We start from the raw sequence: 18201 nt of genomic DNA on the forward strand, positions 1-18201 counted from the left end.
AAAATTTGGTGAAAAGTTTTCCACATATGCCACTGTGCAATAAACTAATAATAAAGGTATCTTATGGAAGTTTCAATGGATTCAAGAAAAAGTGACTGAACTATGTAGAAAGGAGATAGGATATTGTGAGAATTAGATGCAGGGGCAAGACAGATGGTGATATTTGCAATTGGACAGGTTCCTTTAGCTTAGGGATCTTTCTTTCTTCTAAAAGTTCATAAAACTGCTTATTAATTTAGGATCAACCAATGCAGAACTAATTGGGAGTCAAACCTGGCGCACACCTGACGTCTTACAGTTAAGTCAGGTCATGAGCTGGTTTCAAATAATAACCAAATAGACTCAGTGAAAAATAGAGCTTTTCTGACAATCAGAAAGAAAACTAAGAAACAGGTAATATTTAATTAAATGACCCATTACAGAACAATCCTAATGAATAGAAATTACAATGAACAAGCATTTTTAGGGCAGGGTGTCAAAATATTGAAATACATACTTGCATTGGCTATAATACTGATGACATCATGAAGGCCACATCCAGGCTGGAAACTGCCACCATTTGGATACACATCAATATGGCCAATTGGTTGTTTGATGCCAATGCTAACTCCCAGTGTATCATATACAAAAGTGTGTAGTACATCTACAAAGTCTGCATCATCTGGGGAGAGTCGCTGATCAGGGTTGACCCCTTCAAACATGGGTCCAGCTGGATCCAAACCTGGAAAAAAAGGATATGTTTTTTTGTTTCAGTGAAAATGACTCCTCTGCACTCACTGCTTTCTGTCTCTCAGAATTGGCTGGCAGCTCTGAAGGTCTTGGCTGCAACAAAGCTGCATGGTGGGTATTGCTGAGAGTGTAGACAGAACTACACATGGCGCCCGATAGAATCCTGTTCACAGGCAAGTGAGTGGCATTTGGGTTGGGGAAGGGAGGGAGGCAAAGCAGGGCAGGGCTTGAAATATGATCTGGTACGAAGGAAGAAATACATTCAGCCATGGTATGGAATACTGAGCTATAAGCTATTTTTCCCATATGCTTATGCAGTTGAAGTCAAATGTAATATCAAGTTCATGCCTTTTTTTTGTCACTGTCTAGGCCAGCATTTGTTGCCCATAGAGGCTAGTTAAAAGTCAATCACATTGTTGTGGGTCTGGAGTCACATGTAGGCCAGACCAGGTAAGGATGTAAGTTTCCTTCCCTAAAGAACATTAGTGAATCAGATCAGTTTTCCTGACAATTGACTCATGGTAATCATTAGATTCTTAATTCCAGATTTTTTACTGTGGTGGGATTTGAACACAGATCACCCAGAAAATAACCTGGGTCACTGGATTAACAATCAAGCACTAAGCCATCACCTCCCCACTTAACATGGACTACAAAATTATGAAGATTTACAAGGTAAAAGGCAGCCACTCAGTTTATCAAGTCTGTGTTGGTTATTTTCTTCCCTAGTCTCTTAGAGTTGCCTTGTATTTTCTTCTCCTTTAAATATTTGCAACTTAACATTAACATAAAGTCCAACCTCAATTAGTCTATACACAGCAATTCTCTACGGAAAGAAATTGCTGTCAACCTCAAATTGCTGGAGCAGTATCACTGACTTGCCAACCTTTCCCAAGATTCAGTAATTAATGCTATATCAGACAATCTCATTCAGCTTTAGTCTCAATGTCACTTCATATATTGTATTATTTCACTGAGGGTGAGGAGACAATTATCAACCCATCTCTACCTCAGAAGAAGGGCCTCTCTCCTTTATGGTAACTCTTACAGGAGAACTGGCAGCAGTACCACAGTAAAGTCAATATTCTACCAATCCTTAGTCAAATGCATCTTGGATATGATACACTAGGTATATATTGTCAAAACATTGAACCCAACGTCACCAATCATACCTGTTATTCGTCCAATTTTATTTTGTGTAGCTTTTCCTGCAAATCCTGCAACATGAGCTCCCAAGCTGTAGCCAATCATATGTATCTTATGAAGCGGCACATCAGTCACCTGCTGCAGTTGTAGAAATTTTTAAAATATGCAGTTAGACAATCTTTTTTTCAGAGTAACAGTAGATTAAAAATAAGCAGCTTGTTTCGTACTTTTTTTTAATGTTCCTTGCTGGACAGTACCCTTCACAGGATATATTACTGTAGTTTATAGCTATGCTAGCCACCCAACCAAAATTAATGATGTTTACTTTGATTGACAACTACAATAGAGAACAACTGCTGAGCTGTAACGTTGCATCACTTACCTCCAGCCAGTCAACTAACATGGCAATTTCTCTTCCAACCACCTCTGAGTTATTGACAGCAATTGTATAAAGTTGGTGTGCACGCTCAAGCCAGTTGACTACAATGATGTTTGCATATACTTCTTGTGTTTGCAGAGCTTTAACCATTCCGCTGATCCAAGATTCCATCAGTCCAGTTGTCTAGAAACAAGAGCAATGATTATAAATAAAAGTAACTTCTTCATGTTTCACTGATAAACTTTTGTGAACCCTCAGTAGGTTTTAAGAAAATTTAATTTGTTCTAAGCCTCATCAACTGTCCTCCTTTAAGATGCTCCTGGAAACCTAGCTGTTTTGCTTTATTGATTATAGGCATACCAAATAAGTGCAAAAGAACACATCAACTCTTGAGGTGAACTATAAGATAAACTCATATAAAAGCACACCGCCAACTCCAAAAATAACAACAATTTGTATTATAACATGTTAATCACATGATAAAAAATTCCAATGTACTTCACAGTGGTGGTATTAAAAAAATTGACACCAAATCACATAAGGTGAAAGTCGGGCAAATGCCAAAACCTTCGTGAAGGTGTTAAATTTTAAGAAATGTCTTAAAGGAGGAGACAGAAAGGCAGAGACATTTAAGGAATGAATTCCAGGGTTTAGGTCTTGACTGAACTTGTGGCTAACACAAAAATTAAAGTCAGGAATGTTCAGGAAACCAGAAATAGAGGAAAGAGGAAATTACGGAAGGTTGTAGGTTTGGTGGGTATTATAAAGAGGGGAAGGGGGTAAGGCCTTGGGGTATTTCAAATCAAGGATGAGACTTTTCACTATTGAGGCATTGCTGAACCAGATGCCCATCATTCAGCGAGCACAGGAGTGATGGGCAAATGGAACTTAGGACACAGAAAGCAGACTATTGGGCACCTTTAAATTTATCGTATCCAGCAAAGAGCTGAGATTCTCCCTCAAGGTCTCCCTCTCTCACCTAACTTCAAAATGCAGACGCAGTAACTGGATAACTGTCAGAGGCATTAACCAACACTCTTGCCACAGTGTAATTATAATTGTCTTCTATTTGATCTAATGATTGCTCTACTTGCTCTTACTCTGAAAACAATCTTGGTTCAAATTTGAATTAGTTAACTAAAGAAAAGAGCTTAAGCCCTTTTAATTACTCATATCCATTATATATTTCAAGTGAGATCTCACAGATTATTCCCACCTCGTCAAATATTCAAAGATGAGGATAACAGCGTTTAGGTCACCCTTAATAATTGACTACAAACTTCAAAAAATCTGAAAGGAACAGCCTCACTTTTATTTGCCAATCACTATCTACTACAATGTTACTTGGTCATTGATGGTTGAACAACTTGCAGTTTGCATTGGGAAATGTTCTGTATTATATGCGTCATTTACATGATAAAAACCTAAGAATCAAGGATCAGCAATCATTTTTATACATGATGTTCTTAGAAGCACAACAGTAACTTGCTTGAACATAATAAAATGCCCTAAAAGTGTTTTGCAGAAGAGTTGTTAAACAGTATTTGACACAGCAAGCCACAAAAGGATATATTGGAAAAGGTGACCAAAGTTTTATTCAAAGACATAAGTGTAAAAGAGTATTTTAAAAAAGGAGAGAAAGGGAGTGAGCTGGAGGGGTTTAAGAAGGAAAAACTAAGGCTGGAGGCAACTGGAGGTAGGACCAAGAATGGTAGAGTAATGAAATCAGAGATGCTAAAAGAAAAATAAGTTTAGATGATGGAACTCAAAGGATTGGACGGCTGCAGTTGGTCAGAGGGACAGGATGGAATGAGGCAATGAGATGAATGCTGCACTGTTATACACACTTTCTTATTAAACTGAAGTCTTTCTGCTGCCTCGTGTCAATGTAAAAGATCCCATACCTTATCCCTTTGTGTGTCATCCTGATCTTGAGTAAAATGCCTTCACTAAATTTGCTGATTTGGTACTGGGATTGCACAATTTGCCACAAAAATTTCTGGGCTAAATTTAGTGTAGGGTGAAGGAGGCTGACCCACTTCTGATCAGGAAACAATGAACCTGATTTTAACCATATGCATCAATGTTGGGCTTCTTTATCGTTTAATTTTGATATACTCAAAGCTTTTATAACAAAATTAAGTCACTCAAATACTCAATCTAAATTTTTTTTAAACCTGTCCTTTTCCAACAACTTAGTGAATCATGTTTTTATTTTTGATAACAGTGTGTGTGAATAAAGCACAGTATTTTAAGGGCTGAAAATGTGTTGCTGGAAAAGCGCAGCAGGTCAGGCAGCATCCAAGGAACAGGAGAATCGATGTTTCAGGCATAAGCCCTTTTTCCAGCAACACATTTTCAGCTCTGATCTCCAGCATCTGCAGTCCTCACTTTCTCCTCCACAGTATTTTAAGGGCCTTGTTTTAAAACGACTGCTCCCCAGAGTCAGAATTAATGAACTAGATTTTTGAAAAAACTCATTGCAAGTCAATAAAAAGTTTGGTATGGTTTATTTACTGCATAAAATAACTACAGTTTTAAAGGTTTTAATCATGTTCCCCAAAAGATTAAGATTATTTGTTGATGTGCATCTGAATATTTGAATAATTAGCAAAATGAGATATCTAAGATGATCAGTACTTCAGTTCTGAGGAGATTAGACAATATTAGCAGACTGTGCAACTCACCGTCCACCCATGGATGATAACAAATGTCTTAGAAGTCACGTTGAAGTTACATTTCACCAGACTCTCTCCCACACCTGCAATAATGTCACAGTCCTCATCATCAGTCAACTTTGAGTTCTGAAGGCTAAACTTTGTCTGAATATTGCTGTAGTCCCAACCTTTATTTTCCTTATGCATCAGATTGTGGCCCGATTTGCCTGTAAGAAAACCACTAAAGGTCAGGTTCAGGAACTCAGTACAAGGTTGCAGTTAAACTAAAAAATGAAATAATAATGAAATACTAAAACTCTACTCAAACTCTGATATCTGCTCATATACCCCAAGGCTATGTATTGTCTAGAGACACAAAAGGAGACAAGAAAAAAGGCTTACGACTGCTCCAAGAGATTGGATCAGATTGTGCTGGTTTGTTCCGTAGAGAAAATTGAAATGGTACAGCAAAGCAAGATTGGACCCAGCAGTTGTTAAAATCATTTTATAAAGTATGCTGTATATGTTAGTATAAAGATGAAGGTATTATATCAGTTATCAGTTAACATTGCATTCAAGCTTTGTAAACTCAATTGATTTTTGATCTAGAAGATGGTCTGCCTAAGTTTGGGATTTGGCCTGATAACTTGAGCTTTAGGTCTTCTTCATTCCATATAAGATATACAAACTGTATTAGCATTCACTATTTTATATAACCAAATAAGTTATTCAAGTTGTACTATGACAGGCAACGTTCCAAAAGGTCAATTCTTCAAATCAAATGAAGGCGCAGTGCAGAAAATGTGTAATTTTTAATTGAACTGCAACGAATATATTTTAGAAATTCATAACTGTCATGTCAAACGATAAATCACAACTATAACAGAAATCCTTGAACTTTAAAGTGAATGATGTAGTTTTCTGTACAACATGTGCCAAGAAAAGAGGAATAAATGAGTAGAGGACATAAAATAAAAGACTTCTGTCAGCACACAAATTTATGAACATCATTTAAAGGAAAAGTTAACGTTAATAGAATTCACAATTTATTTTGCTTATATGAGTAATCTACCAGAAATGTAAAATACCAGAGGAAAATATCATCTATAACATCTAGGTTTTATAGTGGGGATAGTGTCCCTACATCACAGCATGAATGTTGGTTCCATTTAAAAACCCTGTGGCCATAAATGTAGTTACCCAAGAGCAACAGGGCTCACGCTAACATTCCTACTGGAGCATGAGGACCCTGCCCCTATGTCCCATTCCCATGAACAGCCAGCCAATGAAATGGGAATATTTGCGACCACAGGTTATCTCCAATTGGGCAAGTAACTTGGAACCTGGACTTACAGGTAAGTCAGTATGGGGACACATGCAGGTCAAGATTCGAGTGGTGCAGGAAATGCACAGCAGGTCAGGCAGCATCCGAGGAGCAGGAAAATCGTCATTTCAGGCAGGATCCCTTTATCAGGAACGACCTGCCAAAACGACGATTTTCCTGCTCCTCAGATGCTGCTTGACCTGCTGTGCATTTCCAGCACCACTCTAATCTTGACTCTAATCTCCAGCATTTGCAGTCCTCACTTTCACTCACACATGATGGTCAATCAGGCAGGCTCCAGGGAGCTGGGTTAAGTGACCAGTGTCAATAGGATGTGATGGAGTGGGTAGTGCAGGAAGAAAGGTTGAAATATCTTGGTGGCTACTCAGTCAGAAGGCCACTCCTCCATCCCAGATACAAGGCTCACCAGGTTTTGCTGAGTACTTGGAAATTTGGCATTAGCATCCCATGGGGTGGGTCAGCAGAAGATGCAAAATGTTGGTCAAATTTATATTCAGTTTAACAATTATGAACTCAGATGCTCATAACTAATTAGTTTCAACATCCTTGATGAAATATGTTAAGAATGTTACTGCAGAAGTAAGGAAAATTTACTTTCTTGGATGACCTGTAATATTGGGCTTATTATTCTTGAAATAACTGGTCATTATCCTTCAATAAATCTCCAGTAGTTATATCACAATGATTTATCCTTCAGTGGTGAGCTCCTTCATATTACAAATGACGTAATTATATCCCACTAAGCCCAAAGGAAGGTCTCAAGTCCTTGGTCAATCACAGAGAAGTGGTGGTTCATCGAATCAACCAGCACAGCAAGGGAAGGCACTGCCCATTCTATCTGTCACTGCTTTGCTACAACTATCCAATAAGTCTTCTCCATAGCCTCATCATTTTTGCGCTTCAGGTATTTATCCACAGTGTATTCCACATCATCACAATAAGGTGCTGTTAAAATAATTGTTGCAATACCAAAATGACATCCCTTGCAACTGGATTAGAGAGGATGGGGAAAAGTTCTCGAAATCCAGCGACCTCAGTGTAGTGTATGTGTGTGTGTGTGTCTGTGTGTCTGTGTGTGTGTATATGTGTGTGTGTGTGTGTGTGTGTGTGTGTGTGTGTGTGTGTGTCTGTCAATCCTCACAGAACAGGCTCAGAGCTCAGACGGGAAACATAACCATTTTGGCAAGGTGAAGGAAAGTAGCTGGTACTCATTGAATTGTCCCCTACAGGAAATCAATCACTGTTTGTGTGAGTGGAGGCCAGTGTATCACAGGAATCAGTGATCATTCCCTTATTGTTTGTGATATGTGGAAACAATATAGCTGAGAATGTAGGGGAGATGATAAGTAGATTTGCAGATGACACAAAGATTGCCTGAGTAGTTAACAGTGAGGAGGAAATAGACTGGTTAATCAGATGGACAGACCAATGGCAGATGAAATTTAACTCTGAGAAGTGTGAGGTGATAAGTTAAGAAAGTGTTCAATGAATGGCAGGACACTCAGAAGAACAGAGAGATCTTGGGGTGCTTGTCTACATATCCCCAAAGGTGGCAAAACAGGTTAGTAGGGTGGTTAAGAAGGCATGCGTGACACTTGCCTTTATCACTCATGACACAGATTGTAAGAGCAGAAAGGTTATTTTAGAGCTGTTCAAAACTTTGGTTAACCATAATCAGGATAGCATGTGTGTGTCTGGTGACTGCATTATAGGAAGGATGTGATTCCGCTAGAGTGGGTGAACAGAAACATCTGAAATGATGGTGTTGAAGGTGAAACTATAGTCAATAAATAGGAGTCTGATGTAGGTATCCTTGTTATCCAGATCTTGCAGGGATGATGGTAGTTGGTAGGGAGATGGTACCTGCTGTAAACCTGTTGCGCAGGTCAGCAAATTGTAAAGGATCAGGGCAATTTGGCAGGCTGGGGCTGATGTAATTTCTGATGAAGGGCTTATGATTGAAACGTTGACTCTCCTACTCCTTAGACGCTGCCTGACCGGCTGTGCTTTTCCAGCACCACACTTTTTGACTCTGGAGTTGATGTCAGATGTTCATAATTATGGTGGTCAGAGCCACCAGGTGACAGTCATTGAGGCACCTGCATGATTTCTCTTTGGCACTCAGATGACGAAGCCACTCCTGTCAGCTGGTCTGCACAGGATGGCCAAGGGACTCTATCCAGGCCACACAACAACACCTCTATTCCTCTGGAGACTAAGGAACTTCAGCACATCCACAAAGACTCTTACCAATTTTAATAAATGTACTATAGAAAGTATCCTATCTGGATACCACAGCGTGGAACAGCAACAGCTCTTCCCAAGACTGTAAGAAACTACAGAGAGTTGTTAATACTTCCCAGCCCATCATGCAAACCAGCCTTCCATCCATTGATTCCATCTGTATTTCCCGGTGCATCAGGAAAGCCGCTAACACAACCAAAGCTCCCTCCCACTCAGTGAAACTCTCTTCCACCCTCTTCTATCAGGCAGGAGATATAAACATTTGATACACATAAGAACGGATTCAAGAACAGCTTCTACCTCGCTGTTATCAGACTTTTGAATAAACTTCTCAAATGTGTTAATTCTGATCTGCCTTTCTGCATCTTCTCTGCGGCTGTAACACTGTATTCTGCGCTCTGTTCTGCTAAGCTGATGCACTTCACATGGTTCGATCATCTGCATATCACCCAAAACAACACTTTTCACTGTATCTCAGTACGTGACAATGATAAATCAAACTCAAAATCAAACTCAAATGCAGTACCTGGCAGGATGTACACCTCGCAACTTTTAAAAAAGTACGCAGATGAGCAGTTGAAATGTCATAACATTCAAGGCCAAGGGACAAATGTTGGAAAGTGGGATTATTGTAGATTGCCCCTTGCAAACTGAATGGGCAAAAGGACATCTTCTATACTGTATGACTTTACTGTAATGACACTGTTTGGGGGGAAAGTGAATGGAGACACAAAAACCAAACCCTGAACAATTAAAGAAAATACACAGGGTGGGAAGTGAGGAGTTTTTCTTAAATCGGGCAGGTTTAATCCAGAATTTACACCTGTTTTTAATAACACTGACCACCAGTGTGTTACACAAAGTATACAGTGTAATGCTGACTCATGAGAAAGATGTCTGCTCTGCCACTCCTATCATCTTAATCCATTCTTCTATTAATAGCCACTCAGATTCAAACAGAGTTACTGACCTTACAAAGCAGTGTTTCACCTAGGGAGGAGATTTGGTAGGAAAGAACAAAGAAAGATAAACTAAGATGGAATCAATGTCAGTACTGTAAAGCTATATGTGGGAGGAGGAGGCAATGTGATAATTGCTACATTTTTTGGATTTTACTCAGGGCATTTCTTTTCCTGGTTTCAATATCTGAGACCACTCTCTAATTGAGCTTACATTTCCCACAATCAAAATGGTGCTTCTAGTTACTCAATAGTAAGGCCATTGATAACAAGGCAAGCTAATTGAACAGAAAACGACAACCAGCAACTGTTATATTTTGTACCCTTGATTTTAGAAGGTAAGAGAGTAAACCAACGCATTGAATTTATTGGTTTGGCCTTTCCTTCATGTACCTAACCAGTGCTGATTGCGCAAGTTTGGTTTTTGTGTGATAATGTAAACAGCCTGATAGCAAGTCTAGATTCAGTTCTAAATCTCTCTTCTTTCAGAACAATGTAAAACAGACTGTTAGTTCACCACTCCCTGTTTTAAGCTATCCACCGTAGCAAGAATTAGCTGCAGTTTCCATGTTTTGGAATGAATGCAATGACTGTTGGTCATTGTTTTGCAATTTAATCTGCTCTTAACACTGTAGGTATATTCGCAACGTGAAAAAAACCACTACCCATGATACAAAAAATATTTTACTTTGGTCATGAGGATATCAAGTATGGAATGCATTGTTTAATGTGGAACTGAGCAAAATAGTTCCAGGTTCGAACTACAGTCTGAATTCATCTCAGCCAGGAAAGGTTGATGAGCTGTAATTAACTGCTTAATCATGATGTGGGGAAAATTAAACCAGGAATTCCACATTTGATTACTATTTAACAACTCTTGCTGAAAAATTCATATATGAGGATATTGGGAAAAAAATAGAACCAGAATATCAATGATTCCACCCAATGTAGAATGGCACTCTAACATTCCCTCAGCTCAGTTATGAAGAATTGCCACTTGGGTAACTATTACAGGGCAGCTAGTCCCAAAGGAAACTGTTCTGATACTTGGAAAAAGTGAGCAAGAAAAAGTAGTCAATCAGATAAGCTATGATTATAACTATACTTTTCCAGGAAACTAGCAGCCAGCCTGTGTCCTATATTCACAGAGCCTCTACATGGTAACTTGATGCTACGTTACTGTGACAAGCATCTGTTTTGATTCACACATGTGAATGGCAGAGCAGGAACTAGCACATATTTTTGTTCATCATAATTTTTAAATTGGGCAACACAGTGACTCAGTCGTTAGCACTGCACCAGAGTCTCAGGTACAATTCCACCCTCAGGAGTTTGCACATTCTCTCTGTGTCTGTGTGGGTTTCCTCCAAGTGCTCTGCTTCCTCCCACAGTCCAAAGATGAGCAGGCGAGGTAGATTAGCCAAGGAAGATGCAGAGATGGAATGCTCATTGGAGGGGCAGTGTGGACTCGACGGGCTGAATTGCCTGCTTCCACACTGCAGAGACTCAATGAATTGAGCTATGAAACTCCCTCATCATCCAATGAGCCCTGTTTTTACCCCTTAACCTTGTTGGAATGTGCCGATGTGTGTCCCTGAAGTATCTGCTGCTTAAGGTATTGCTGCTCATTTTTGTTTATATGTTATCCTGGCTACCTCCCTATATATCTTCAAGTGGTTTGTTCAATCTAAATAAATGTAAGGTGCGACATTTTGGTAGGGAAAATCAGGGCAGGACTTATACACTTGAAGGTAGGCCCTGGGGGGTGTTGCTGAACAAAGAGACCTTGGAGTGCAGGTTCATAGTTCCTTGGAAGTAGACTCACAGGTAGACATGATAGTGAAAAAGGCATTTGGTATGCTTGCCTTTATTAGTCAGTGCATTGAATAGAGGAGTTGGGAGGTCATATTGCAGCTGGACAAGACACTGGTTAGGCCACTTCTGGAATACTGCATTCAATTCTGGTCTTCCTGCTATAGGAAGGATGTTGTGAAACTTGAAAGGGTTCAGAAAAGATCTACAAGGATGTTGCCAGTGTTGGAGGATTTGAATTCAACTAGGAGACAGTGAGGACTGTAGATGCTGGAGATCAGAGTCAAGAGTGTAGTGCTGGAAAATCACAGCAGGTCAGGCAGCATCCGAGGAGCAGGAGAGTCAACGTTTCAGGCATAAGCCCTTCATCAGGAATGAGACTTGTAGGTCAGGGCTGAGAGATAAATGGGAGGCGGTGGGGTTTGCGGAAAGGTAGCTGAGAAAGTGATAGGTGGATGAAGGTGAGAGAGAAGGTGATAGGTCAGTGGGGGAAGTGATGAACAGGTCTGGAGTTGGAAGCTTGGGACTGGGATAATGTGGGGGGGAGGGGAAAATGAGGAAACTGTTGAAATCCGCATTTATCCCGTGTGGTTGCAGGGTCCCAAAGTGGAATATGAGGCATTCCTCCTCCAAGAGTTGGATGGTAATGGTTTGGCGGTGGAGGAGGCCCAGGACCTGCATGTCCTTGACGGAGTGGGAGGGAGAGTTGAAATATTCAACCACAGGGGCGGTGGGGTTGGTGGGTGCGGGTTTGAACTATGGTTAGAGGCTGAATAGGCTAGACTGTTTTCCCTGGAGCTTTGGAGGCAGAGGGGTGACCTTATAGAGGTTTATAAAATCATGAGGGGCATGGATAGGGTAAATAGACAAGGTCTTTTCCATGGGTTGGGGTAGTCCAGAATGAGAGGGCATAGGTTTAGGGTGACAGGGGAAAGACATAAAAGAGACCTAAAGGGCAACTTTTTCATGCAAAGGGTGGTGCATGTATGGAATGAGCTGCCAGAGGAAGTGGTGGAGGCTGGTACAATTACTACATTTAAAAGGCATCTGGATGGGTATATGAATAGAATGGGTTTAGAGGTATATGGGCCAAATGGGCAAATAGATTAATTTAGGATATTGGCATGGACCAAAGGGTCTGCCTCCATGCTGTACATTTCCATGACTCTATTACTCTAAATAGGATTAGATTGATTAATGATATCCGGTCAGCATGGATGAGTTGGACTAAAGGGTCTGTTTTTGTGCTGTACATCTCTATGACTCTATGATCTATGACTAGAAATGCTAACGAATAGAGGAGTTTATCTTTGAACCATGCATCAGCAGGAAGCAGGATGACTTTTCAGAAAGCATTTGATGTCTCATTGTCTGGATCCATGAAGCAGTCTATTGGAACCTACTCAACATTCAAAGAATCTCATGCAAGTTAATTATTGAGGCTTGGGAAGTAATGACGCTTTCAACAGCTGATACAAGAGAAGGTGATCATGAAGGTTAAAAGTGGAAATTCAAGTCATAAGAATGTTATGAATGCTTGCGTTCAAACTTTGCAGCTGAACTTACTTGAAGAATAGGTTAACCTCAGTAAACATTAAACTCAGTACATGGAAAATCACTGGGGCTGAAGTTATCTTGCATGTGACAGATGCTTCAGCATTCATATGTAGGTGAGAGCACACACACACACGAAATACATTGCCTCAGCTATTGTATTGCACTAATTCATAAGTATCTAGGGAACATGCCAGAAACTTTTAAAGTTGTGAAACTTTTAAAATAATGGTCCGAATAGGTTGCTGTGGGTTTAACTGTTATTGGCTTGCCGCAATTCCAGATTGGTCACATGATAATCCTCACACCAACTCTCCACCCACCCCCTTCAATTTAAAGAGTTAATTACTACTAATTGGAGACATTAATTGGAAACTAAAACAGACGTTGCTGGAAAAGTTCAGCAGGTCATGCAGCAGCTGTGAAGAGAAATCAGAGTTAACGCTGAGGGTCCAGTGACCCTTCCTGAGAATTGCATCCACAGTTTTCCCGGCTTTTATCCAGATGTTAATGGTCTGGTTTCTAGCTACATAAACGCTAACCTGTCTGCTGAGACGGTGATTCTGCTGGTGCTGCAATGGTTTTTTGGCCACCTTCTGAACAGGTTTAATTTAGTGGACTGGTAGGAATAGCTTTGGCCTGGAAGAGGCAGAACAGCAAGGGAAAACAGGGAAGAACAGGAGCAAAAATAGGAGGAGGAACTCACTGTAAGCTCCACCATCTGAGAAAGCCAAATTTGGAGCAGGAGGTGACCAAGAGTAGAGAGTGTCAGAACAGTGTGACGTGAATGGACCACCAGTGACTCTAAATCCTACAGGTCTCAAAGTGTAACATTCCCATATTTTCAGGGGAGCAATTTACCTACAGAAACCTCAGTGAGAAGAAATGTTTCAGGTGCATTTCCTCTATAAAGAATGTGTTAAATGAGCGACTTCACCTCCTGCAGTAACTAATTGAACTTTAGGCCAGGGCACTGACAATGCTGCCTGTGGCTGACACAGTCACTGTGGCTCTATTTCTACCATAGTTTCCTTTCAGCTTGCAGCAGATGACATGAGTGCCATTTTACAGTTTTAAGGGTGCCAATACGCTAGAGAATGACAAGGGGCTCTTCACATCAGGAAGCATACTTACATCCCTTTCCCATGGTCAGAGAAAAGGAGACTTAGCAAGCAGTAAATTTAAATATATTGGAAGTTTATCTAAGATCCATGTTGCCATGTACAATTCTTATCATTCATCTAGTATCTTTCTCAATACATTTCACTTTCTCAATGTCGATCTTATTTGCAGATAATATATTGTGTTTCAATCGTCTGTACTGCCTTTATTCAAAACAGCTCATCATGTTAAATGCTACTTTCTGGTTTGGCCACTAATTCCTATTAGAGTCTACAAACAGCTACAGAACAGAGTAGCAATGCTGCTACACTGCCACCAGTAAGGTCATTAAACAGAAAGCTGGCATGCTGAAGTGATATATTGTATGTACTGCCTGGACTATTCCAATGGAGCTCTACAACACATTGCTGTGATTTGTCATCCTCTGGTGCTGACTGCACAACTTCCCCAGTGTGAGGGACCTGCCTTTGGCACAACCTGGGTGGCAAGAAATGGAGCAGGAGATGCAGCAGGAATGAGCAGTATAGCAAAAATGAGGAACACCATGAAGAGTATGGACAGCAAGTGCCCCCAGATCCTAGAATTCTCAAAGAGTTGCTTGAAGATTGCTCCACATGAAACATGTCACCTATCCAAAATAAAGCAACAATCCCACAACTTTTATCACCACCCGCCATTATCTTTCTTCTGTCCACCCCAATGAATCTTTCCCTCAGTTCACGACTTATATAAATATCAAAACTAAATCCAGAACAAAAGGTTGATTTATCAGACAACTGAATTCTATTTGTATTACTATCTGGGAGACCCTTGTTCAGAAGAAACTTCTGTATGAAGGGACACTGTCAGTTAGAGGAAGTTCAGAAAAGGAATAGGAGAAAGGAAAGCTAGTGATTTCAAGGCCAAAGACCAATTCCACTTCCTGGCCAATGTGTGGTCGGATCTGATCTTTTTAAGGAAAAAGCTTCTTGCAATAAGCCACCGTTACACCAATGCAGAAGTGATGTGAGCCTCCAGGGCTCCTTGAAAACACTGCCCCCCGAAGCCAAGGTTGCAGCTCTCTGCACTGTTAGCTACCATGGAAGTAGTCAACCTTGACATCAGCATGGTGGGCACCACCATGGTTTCGATGGAGCTGTGCACTTGACCCATATTGGATAAAAGCTTTGGCACAAATTTGGGCAGTTTTTTTTCCACACTGCGATCTATTGCTAGCAGTTTCCTGATGAGTGTCCTTTAGACCTTGCTGCAGTCTGTGCTCTCACATATGATATCTGAGCCCACTGCAGCAGCGTTAGTATGCATTTTTGCTCTATGTAACTTTGGCTCCTGACGGTTTAGCACCCCTGACCCAGCCCACGTATACCTGTGATGTACTGCATAATCTCATCACCTGCTTAACCTTGCGTGTCTCAAGGTTGTGAAACTGTGAGGGAATAGATTCTGACAATCATACTGCAGCTAGAAGAGAATGGGGGAAAGTTGGAGCCTGCAGAGGTTCAACAACTTGTGAAGATGTCAAACACCACAAGGGCAACAGGAGGGAAGGGATTAGCCGGACTGCTAAGGGAAGGCTGCTTTGACAAATGCAGCTTACCCAGCGATGTTATCGTTCTTTGAGTATGGGAGTGAAGTCCACTGCCTCACAACAATAGGACACTGCTCTACTTCACCGCCTACCAGTGGGAAAACAGCATCTTACATCAGGGAAGTTTATTATTTTCCCCAGAGGAAAAGCTCAAGCACCAAGGGGATGGGGCAGGGGATGCCAGGTCACCTCCAGAGTTGAACATTCACAGAATCATAGAACCCCTACAGTCTAGAAGCAGGCCATTCGGCCCAACAAGTCCACACCAACCCACCAAAGAGTAACTCACCCAGACCCATTCCCCTACACTATTACTCTCCACATTTACCCCTGACTAATGGACCTAGCCTACACATCCCTGGACCCTGCGGGCAACTTAGCATGGCCAATTCACCTCACCTGCACATGTGGGAGAAAACTTGGAGGGGAACCACGCGGATACGCGGACTGAACATTGAGTTCAGCCGGGAAAAGGAAACAATGTACTTTAACTTTCGAACATCTCGAAGCGCTATACAACTAAACTAAGTACTTTCTGCAGTGGAGTCGCTGATGTAAAAACTGTTGGAACCGGCTGCTGTGGTCAATTTGACCTGTCCGTTGTTTACCTGCGGATGATCTTTTTTACAGGAGTCAGAGAGGGGGACTGTGTTTCAAACATCTCGGCATCTCTGAATCGTTTTCCTGCTCCCAGACTTCTCTGCCCTCTTAACCTTTCTCATTTCTCCCGCACGCCTCGCTTTCTTTGGCTTCTCTCTCTAAGTCGAGAAACTGTTGGCTTCTCTCTGTAAGTCGATTTAAAGTTGACTTTTGCTTTCTGTACAGTTCTTTGAAAATCTGTTGGAGTTTTGCCTCGTAACGCTGGCCTTCTTGCCTAGTTCCCTCGCCTCAAGTCTTGGGATGAAAATTGACTAAACCCGTTCTGCCCACAGCCCCGCCACCCATTCTGCCATCAAGCAGCGTTCAGGGGTTCACCAGGAGTTGAGGACAGCCAGGTGTATGATTGGTAACACAACTACTCGGTGAAGATGTCTTAGAATATACCACGGCCTCTTGTCTTCAGAAGGTACTTGGGTTAGTTGTGCAGCTTTGCACGGAAGGACATTGCTATTGTCATTTAAGGAAGTTTTGCACGGAAGGACATTGCTATTGTCATTTAAGGAAGTTTTTTTTCCCGTTAAAACCAAAGGCTGAATTGCTGGAGAAACTCAGCAGCATTTGTGGAGCGAGAGGCAGAATTCATATCGCGGCCCTGGTGACCCTTGTTCAGAACTGGAGAAGTGTCACTGGAGCCGAAACGTTAACTTTGCTTTCTCTCCGCAGACCTGCTGAGTTTCTCCAGCAATTTCTGGGTTGGTTTCAGATCTCCAGCATCCGCAGTTCTTTGTTTTGTCGTGGTGTCTTGTTTCTCCGAACATGAGGAGAAGCGATGCTCTTACAAAGCACTAAGGAGGTTAAACCGACCGGATCAGAGGTACAAGTTCTTACAAGAGTAAAAATTGTATCTTTTTTTATGAATTGAAAGACGCCATGAATTTGTATAAGAATATAAATTACAGGAAGATGCTCAGAAAAGTTTCCAACACTGTTAGTGTTTAATACTCTTGCTTTTTAAAGTTTACAGAACACTTGATAATAACTAGAAAAAGCATTCTTACCAGCAACTGTGTCCTTGAAGTCTTTCTCTGAGAAGCCCACGGATAAGAGAGATAGACAGATACAGAGTGTGACGCTAGTCATCGCCTTCATTCAGATGCCCCTTTGATGTTCGGGTGTGCTTTACAAAGGCTGATCTTTGTGAATTAATGTTTGTACTTTTTAGTTAATGATGTTTCCGTTAAAGAGCCAGCCCCGATTCCACTGGTCTTAAAAAGCTACTTCAGACCCTGTGAGTGAGTTGAAACTTTTCAGGCACCTTGTTTCAATTGTTTCACATGCTCGAGTCCTGCAGTTGGCTTTTTAAACAAATCTCTTCAGTCATCCGACTAATCGGCAGATAGATATTTGGCTAATGTTTCAGCCTTTCTTCCCCGCCATTGGTCGAGCCTAAGAGGTGGAGTCTGAATATTCAATAGATGAATGACATTGGGGGACTGAGTTCTTACCAAATATTTCAGACTCGACAGGGGTCTGGGAAATTGAATTCTCAGAGAAACGGCAAAGTTCAAAATCTTATAATCAGTTTAATCAGTCACCTTTAAGGCGTTTGCTCTTTAAGAAATGCAGTTTGCTGGAAGTTACTAAATTGTTTCACAACTCTTTTATAGTCTGTGTAACACGGACAAAATGTTTTATTGCAAAAATACACTTTATTCATAAAATATCTTTATGTACATACACAGTTACTGAAGTAGTCTTTGCACATGAAGAGCAAACATTTTAATGTGGCATTTGCTGCAAAAAAAAGCATTTCTTACTTCTGCGGGACAATATTTGCATAGTGTGTCACACGGATGGACAAATTGTCACGGCTGTCATAGGTTAATTTACAACAAAAAAGAGGATTAACAATCCGATATATCAAACCTTCTCTGTCCTGGCGGCTTTATGTTCAGGTACCTTTAACATAGATATGGAAAAAATGAATGAAACGATGAGGGAGTGCGTGTTGCATTGATCTCGTATTGAACCTCCTTCCGAGGAGTCAGACAGTCCACACACCCGTC

General features: G+C 41.0%; 1 protein-coding gene across 1 annotated transcript in view; it reads right to left on the reverse strand.

Annotated features, from left to right (window-relative positions):
- LOC140480005 (endothelial lipase-like) overlaps window positions 1–17503 on the reverse strand; it is a 35148-nt gene extending 17645 nt beyond the window's left edge. Inside the window, exons 1-5 of the mRNA XM_072574489.1 lie at window positions 17194–17503; window positions 4942–5138; window positions 2258–2437; window positions 1902–2013; window positions 497–721 (exon numbers count right to left, since the gene is read on the reverse strand). Coding sequence (XP_072430590.1) covers window positions 497–721; window positions 1902–2013; window positions 2258–2437; window positions 4942–5138; window positions 17194–17284 — 805 coding nt within the window. The 5' untranslated portion in view covers window positions 17285–17503. The remainder of the gene's footprint in view (window positions 1–496; window positions 722–1901; window positions 2014–2257; window positions 2438–4941; window positions 5139–17193) is intronic.
- Between the last annotated feature and the right edge of the window lie 698 nt (window positions 17504–18201).

Source organism: Chiloscyllium punctatum, chromosome 1 (assembly GCF_047496795.1).
Source record: "Chiloscyllium punctatum isolate Juve2018m chromosome 1, sChiPun1.3, whole genome shotgun sequence".
NCBI classification, from domain to species: Eukaryota; Metazoa; Chordata; class Chondrichthyes; order Orectolobiformes; family Hemiscylliidae; genus Chiloscyllium; species Chiloscyllium punctatum.